This window comes from Penaeus vannamei, chromosome 8 (genome assembly GCF_042767895.1).
Source record: "Penaeus vannamei isolate JL-2024 chromosome 8, ASM4276789v1, whole genome shotgun sequence".
NCBI classification, from domain to species: Eukaryota; Metazoa; Arthropoda; class Malacostraca; order Decapoda; family Penaeidae; genus Penaeus; species Penaeus vannamei.
In genome coordinates, this window is record NC_091556.1 from 3,666,499 (window position 1) to 3,673,998 (window position 7,500).

Consider the following 7,500-nt stretch of genomic DNA (forward strand, 5'->3'; position numbering starts at 1 on the left):
ATTCCTGTAATAATTGTGGATGAAGATTCTCTCCCTCTTCCACTCTTTTTCTTTCTCTCTTCTTCCCTCCCTCTCCCACTCTTTCTCTCTCTTCTTCCCTCCCTCTCCCTCTATTTCTCTCTCTCCTCTTCCCTCCCTCTCCCACTCTTTCTCTTTCTTTTCTTCCTTCCCTCTCCCTCTCTTTTTCTCTCTCCTCTTCCCTCCCTCTCCCACTATTTCTCTCTCTCCTCTTCCCTCCCTCTCCCACTATTTCTCTTTCTCTTCTTCCCTCCTTCTCCCTCTCCTTTTCTCTTTCTCTCTCTCTTCTTCCCTCCCTCTCCCACTCTTTCTCTCTCTTTTCTTCCTTCCCTCTCCCTCTCCTTTCCTCTCTAATCTTCCCTCCCTCTTTTTCTCTTTCTCTCTGAATCAATCCTGTAATGAGTGTGTAGATGAACACCATTGATCCTGAATCGTTACCATTTGAGTGATACTTTAAGGAATTGATATAAATAAATAAACGAATAAATATGGAAATATAATAATAGATTCGGGGGTGTCAAACATGTGTCAAAGGAGTGCCAGATAGATTTCCAAAGCATACCTGTCAATTAACACACACATCCTGGACCAACAAACGGCCTTATAAGAAGCCAGTAGATACGGACAGACAGGGAGAGAGATAGACACGTCTTCCTCCTGTCCATGCTATTGACCTCACGACCTAATGAGGGAGTGATGAGGAGCGGATCGTGAGCCGTGTCTCATGAGAGAGGAAACCCCCTGAGGAGCGTGGGGGGGGGGGGCGTGTGAGTGCCGCGAGTAGAAAATAGCGTGACGCGTCAAGTGACATTGCGACAAAACCTCGGCATTACTGGTGAGGCATTCTTGGTAGTCATGTCTGCTGACTGCTGACTGCTGACGAACGAGCAGCAATAGGCGTAATAAGTTGGCTGGGGGAGGGAGGAAGGGGAGGGGGAAAGGGAGGGAAGGAGAGAGAGGGAGGGAAGGGGAGAGAGAGAAGAGAGAAAAAGATTGAGAGGGAGGGGAGGGGAGAGAGAGAAAGTGTGGGAAAGAGAGGGAAAGAGAGGGAGAGGGATGGAATGGGAGAGAGATAAAGTGGAAGTAAAGGGGAGAGAGAAAGAGTGGGAGAGGGAGAGATTGGGAGAGAAAAGGAAGAGGACGGAGAGAAAGAGATAGAGAGGGAGGGAAGAGGAGAGAAAAACAGAGAGGGAGAGGGAGGGAAGAAGAGAGAAAGAGTGGGAGAGGGAAAGGAGGGAAGAAGAGAGAAAGAGTGGGAGAGGGAAGGGAGGGAAGAAGAGAGAAAGAGTGGGAGAGGGAAGGGAGGGGAGAGAGGGAAAGAGAGGGAAGTTGAGAGAGAGAAAGAGTGGGAGAGAGCAGGAAAGAGGACATAGAGAAAGAGATAGAGAGGGAGGAAAATAAATGTAGAAATAAAGAGAGGGAGAGGGAGGGAAGAAGAGAGAGAGAAAGAGCAGAAGAGGGAGAAAAGGGTGGGAGAGGGAGGGAAGAAAAGAGAGAAAGGGGAAGGAGGGGAGAAAGAGAGAGAAAGAAAATGCGAAAGAAACAAAAAGGAATAGGAAAAAGCATGGAGATAAGAAAAAACTTTGTTATATATCTAAGACATACAACTTTTCTTTTCACCATTAGCCAAACCAGAACCAAAGGAAGAAACCACACACACAAAAAAAGAATTCAGACACAAAATGCTAACTAAAATCTAAGTTATGCTTTTACTTCCATGCCTCTGTTATGCCTCTGTTATCCCTTTAATGCCTGCTTGTCCTGGTTTCCCATTTTTTACATATTTCTTAAGTATGACAAAAGAAATAAGAAAAGACACCGTGATAAGACAAGCATTAGGAAAGAGGTTGTCATACATAGTCGTTGGTCGCTGCGATTTTTTTTCTTTTTTTTTTTTCTTTTTTTTTTTGGGGGGGGGGGTATAACATGACCTAATTCCCTTTTTAATTTTTTTCCATTCTTTCTCTCTTTCTTTCTTTTTCTCTCTGTGTTCGCTGCTATGTTTTTTTTTCTTTCTTTCTTTTTCTTTTTTTTTCTTTTTTGGTATAACATGACCTAATTTCTAATCCCTTTTTCTATCTTTTCATTCTTTCTTTCTTTCTTTCTTTTTCTCTCTTTTTATTTATTTTTTCTTTTTTTGGTATAACATGACCTAATTTCTAATCCATTTTTCTATCTTTTCATTCTTCCTCTTTTTCTTTCTTTATCTCTCTCTTCTAAATTAAATGTAGTGGTGTTGTTGTTTTTTTCTCGTTTAAGGAATATTATCAATGATTCTTTGAAAGTGAAATGGTGAGTGTAATTAGGAAAAAAAAATCATTCATCTACTCATTTTCTTTTACTAACTCATTTTTCGGGAGAGAATCATCCCCTCCACGCCTATTTTCTTTCCCTCCCTCATACCCTATCTCCACCTCCCCCCCCTCCCCCTTAATATACCCCCCTTTCCCCCTCCTCCTCCTTCCTTATACTTTATTCCTTCTCCTCTCACTCCACACATACCTCTTCCCTTATCTCCCTCATACCCCAATCTCGCCTCAAACCCCCCCCCCCCCACATACCTCTTCCCGTATCTCACTCATACCCTAGTCACGCCTCATACTCCCCCCCACCACCACATATTCCCGTATCTCCCTCATACCCTAATCTCGCCTCATACCCCCCCACCACATACTTATTCCCTCACCCTCCCTCATACTTTATACCCCCAGCCTCATATCACCCCTTCTCCTACCACACACCTACCCCCCTACCCCTCCCCCCACAGCCCCCACCCCACCGTGTCCAATAAGCATGACAAGCACCCAACTACGCAGACACATTGGGGCTATAAGGTCCATTATCCCGTTGTTCTCGTAAGAGGAATCCGCTCTTATGTCAATACCATTAAGAGTGACATGTTTGCTTTCAATTAACCAGCGCATTTTTTTTTCTTTTTTTTTAATATTGTTGAAAATTACTAAGAGTAGGAGTAGAAATATAAATTCAAAAGAAAAAAAACAGGTACAAGGATGTTTATATTATTCAAATTAATGTTAAAGAAAGTATTTCATAGATATGTTGACTAAAGAGATGACTAAAGCCTTTTCATCGTTCATGTGACAGCTAAAGAAAACGATAATTTATTGGTTGTTTGTACGAAGGAATATTGGGAATGTCTTATAATCTATCCCATTAGGTCTTTACACACACTCTCTCTATCTATCTATCTATTTATTTCTCTCTTTTTCTCTATCTATCCATCTATCTATCTATCTCCCAATCTCTGTCTCTCTCTCTCTCTCTCTCTCTCTCTCTCTCTCTCTGTCTCTCTCTCTCTCTCTCTCTCTCTCTCTCTCTCTCTCTCTCTCTCTCTCTCTCTCCCTCTCCCTCTCTCTCCTTCCCTCCTCCTCTCCCTCCTCTCCTTCCCTCCTCTCCTTCCCTCCTCCCTTCCCTCCTCTCCTCCCTCCTCTCCTCCTCCTCCCCCCTTCCTCTCCTCCATCCTTTCCTCCTCCTCCCTTCCTCCCCTCCCTCCTTCCCTCCCTCCCCCACTCCACCTATCCCTCTCTCTTTCCCCTCACCCCTCACCCTCTCTCACCCCTCCCCCTCTCTCCCCATTCCCACCCCCCCCCCCCTCCTCTCCCAGAAGCAAGTACTCACCAGGGCGCAGAGTAGTAACACGTACAGGTTACTCTTCTCGTAGTCCAGTTGACCCTGTAGCTTGACCTGACCTTGGAAGCTGTCGGTGTAGAAGAGTCGAGACGATACCTTGAACATGAATCTTAGTTCGCCCTGAAAAGGAGAGAGAAAAGGAATTAACGGCAGGGTTTTTTGAGAGGTGGGAGAAGTGTTTTTTGGTGTGGGTTTGAAGGGAGAGGGTGGGTTCATGGGGGTGTGGGGGTGTGCGAATGTGGGTGTGTGTGTTTGTGTGTGTGTGTGGGTGTGTGTGTGTGTGTGTGTGTGTGTGTGTGTGTGTTTGTGTGTGTGTGTGTGCGTGCGTGTGTGTGTGTGTGTGTGTGTGTGTGTGTGTGTGTGCGTGTGGGTGTGTGTCTGTGTGCATGTGTGTGTGTGTGTAGGTGTAGATATGAGTGCGTGTAGATATATGATCGGATATGCATCTATCCATGAATACACTTATACCTTTACATACGCGATCGCATACATACACGAGAACACCTCTTGCCGTAGAAATTAAGTGAGGTAGACAGGTAAATTGAACTGGAAAGTCATACCACATACTTAGAGCCACTTCCACCATTCCTTGTTTCACCAAATTACATTCCTTAAAAATATTACCCCATTAAGACACCCCCCTCCCCCCTCCCCCCTCCCCCACGCATTACCATCCCCCTACACCCCCTATCAGTCCACCTTTCCTCGTTATCATTATTATTAACATTATAATTGATATTATCGTTGTCATTATCATTATCATTATAAACACGATTATCGTTATTACAATTATCATTACCATTATTATTACCATTATCATTATCATCATCATTATCATCATCACCATAACCACTACCATTATAATCATCATAATTATCATCATCACCATAACCACTACCATCATAATCATCATCATTATCATCACCATCACCTCTATCATTATAATCATCATCATTACCATTATCCTCCTTCTACATACACCCACACACACACCCGACCGAAAACGCACCAACACAAACACACACTCCTCATTCTTGTTCATTAATTACGCACATTTAATGATTGTTTATGATCAATAGCGTCCATGAGGTTTTCAAGGGTGAAGTAAAATCAATAACTGAGGAGCTGGAGTGACGCCAAGACCTAGAAGTGAGGGTCGGTTTTCTTGCAAGTGTGAAATGAGGGTGAAGGAGTTGCCATTTTGTCTTTTTGTCTTTTTTGTCTTTTTGTCGTTTTTGTCTTTTTTGTCGTTTTGTCGTTTTGTCTTTTTGTCTTTTTGTCTTTTTTTGTCGATTTTTTTTTATCTATGTGGCTTATCTTTTCATTTGTTTTTGTTTTGTTCTTTAATTATCATGCGTATTGAAGTAGTTATTTTCACTATTGCTACTGTCTTTGATAATCTTATTATTGTTATCATTATCCTTTGTTATCTTTATCTTCGCTTTCCACTATCATTGTCGTCATTATCCTTATAGTGATGAGTATCATTATCATCATCATAATCCTTATCATTATTATCCTCATTATCATTATTATTCACATGATCACCCTTATCATTATCATCAATATCATTATCATTTGTAATTATCCTCTCTTGTATTTTATCATTTATTGCATTATCTCGATTATCAAATTCATAACTATGATCTTATTCCCTCGATGCTTCTTATCTATTCATCGCCCTCTTTCTTACCCCTTTCTTCCCTCTCCCTTTACCCCTTTTTCATCCCTTCCCTTTCTTCCCTCTCCTTTTACCCCCTTCCTTACTCTCCCTCTTCCCCTTCCCTTAATATTTTCTTCTTCCCTACCCTTTCTAACCCTTTCTCTCCTCCCCTTTTCACCATTCCTATCTACTTCTTCCTTCATTTTTCTCTTCCTTTCTTCTTCTTACCCTTTTACCTCAACTTTCCCTTTTCTTCCTTTCCTTTCTCTACTTACCCATTTGCTTTCCGGATCTCCCTTCCCTCCCTCCATGTTCCTGTTCATTTAGCTACTCCTGTTCACTTCCCTCTATGATTCTCTTTCCTTCTTACCCATTTCCCTTCTGTCCTTCTGATTTTCTATTTTCATATTCTTACCCATTTACCTTCTTCTGTTCACTCCCCCCTTTCAGTCTTTGATATTTGCCTTCCGTCCTCCTATTTCTCTTCCTTCTTATTCTTATCCATTTACCTTCTCTCCCTTCCCTCCCCCCCTCATATCCCTACCCATTTACCTCGTTCCCTACCTTCCCCCTCCCTTCCCATCTCTGCCCATTTACCTTCTCCCCTTCCTTCCACCTCCCCTCATATCCCTACCCATTTACTTTCTCCCCTCCCTTCCCTCTCTTCCCTCCCCCCTCATATCCCTACACATTTACCTCCTTCCCTCCTTCCCCTCCCCTCACATCTCTACCTCCTTCCCTCCTTCCCCTCCCTTCCCCTCCTACCCATTCACCTTCTCCCCTCCCCTCCCTCCCCTCCCCTCCTCATATCCCTACCCCTTTACCTCCTTCCCTCCTTCCCCTCCCTTCCCCTCCCCCTTCCCCTCTTACCCATTTACCTCCTTCCCTCCCTTCCCCTCCCCCTTCCCCTCTTACCCATTTACCTTCTCCCCTCCCTTCCCTCCCCTCCTCATATCCCTACCCATTCACCTCCTTCCCTCCCTTCCCCCTCCCTTCCCTTCCCTTCCCCTCCTACCCATTCACCTCCTTCCCTCCCTTCCCCTCCCTTCCCCCTCCCTTCCCCTCCCTTCCCCCTCCCTTCCCCTCTTACCCATTTACCTCCTTCCCTCACTTCTCCTCCCCCTCCCCTCTTACCCATTTACCTTTCTCCCCTCCCCTACGTCTTCACTTGGCAGGTGAGTGAGTTACCACAAAAACATCGACCCGGTTAAAAAAAAAAAAAAAAAAAAAAAAAAATTGCCTTTGGATACGCTGGACGAAATGGTGGACCCACAATGCCCTGCGTAGGAGGGGGGGAGGGGGGGGAAGGGGTGAGAGGGAGGGGAGGTAATGGGGGGGGGGGAAGGGAGAGAGAGGGATGGGGGAGGGGGGGGTTAGTTATTCAAGGTAACCTTCCCTAAAGCGTGTAACCTTTCCTTTCTTCACTTTGCTTTGTTGTCCTTTTATTCCTCTTTTATAGTTTTATCTTTATTTTTTTCTCTCTCTCTCTTCCTCTCTCTTTATCTATCTATTCATTGATTTCTTTCATTCATATGTGTGTGTGTGTAAATGTGTGTGTGCGTGTATTATATATATGTATATAGATAGACAGATAGATGGAGAGATAGGTAGATTCAAACATGTATGTGTATGTATATATATCTCGTATATATGTACACACACACACACACACACACACACATATATATAAATATATATATATATATATATATATATATATATATATATATATATATATATATATATATATATATATATATATATATATATATATATATATATATATATATATATATATATATATATATATATATATATATATATACACGAGATATATAAAGTATATATTCACCTATTTATCCACACTTTTTGCCATTCTATAGACACATAGATGGACCGACAGATAGATAAATACATACATAGATATGTCTACTACATGTATGCTCGATGAGTCAGCATATTTTCCTGGCAATGAGTAAGGACATCGGTTTGCTAAGTATGAAGTCTTGCTAACACTCACGTGGGCTCAGGTGTGCGTGTGTGTGTGTGTGTGTGTGTGTGTGTGCGTGCGTGTGTGTGTGTGTGTGTGTGTGTGTGTGTGTGTGTGTGTGTGTAAGTGAGCGCGTTAGTGTGTTTATAAGCGAATGAAAGTCAGACTGATACAAGAG

At 43.0% G+C, this 7,500-nt stretch overlaps 1 protein-coding gene across 4 annotated transcripts in view; it reads right to left on the reverse strand.

Moving 5' to 3' along the window:
- LOC113800404 (uncharacterized) overlaps window positions 1-7,500 on the reverse strand; it is a 115,627-nt gene that overhangs the window by 88,908 nt on the left and 19,219 nt on the right. For all 4 annotated transcript variants that reach the window (XM_070124194.1, XM_070124195.1, XM_070124192.1 and 1 more), the window contains exon 3: window positions 3,658-3,789. In XM_070124194.1, the coding sequence (XP_069980295.1) occupies window positions 3,658-3,774 (117 nt within the window). In that variant the 5' untranslated portion in view covers window positions 3,775-3,789. The remainder of the gene's footprint in view (window positions 1-3,657; window positions 3,790-7,500) is intronic.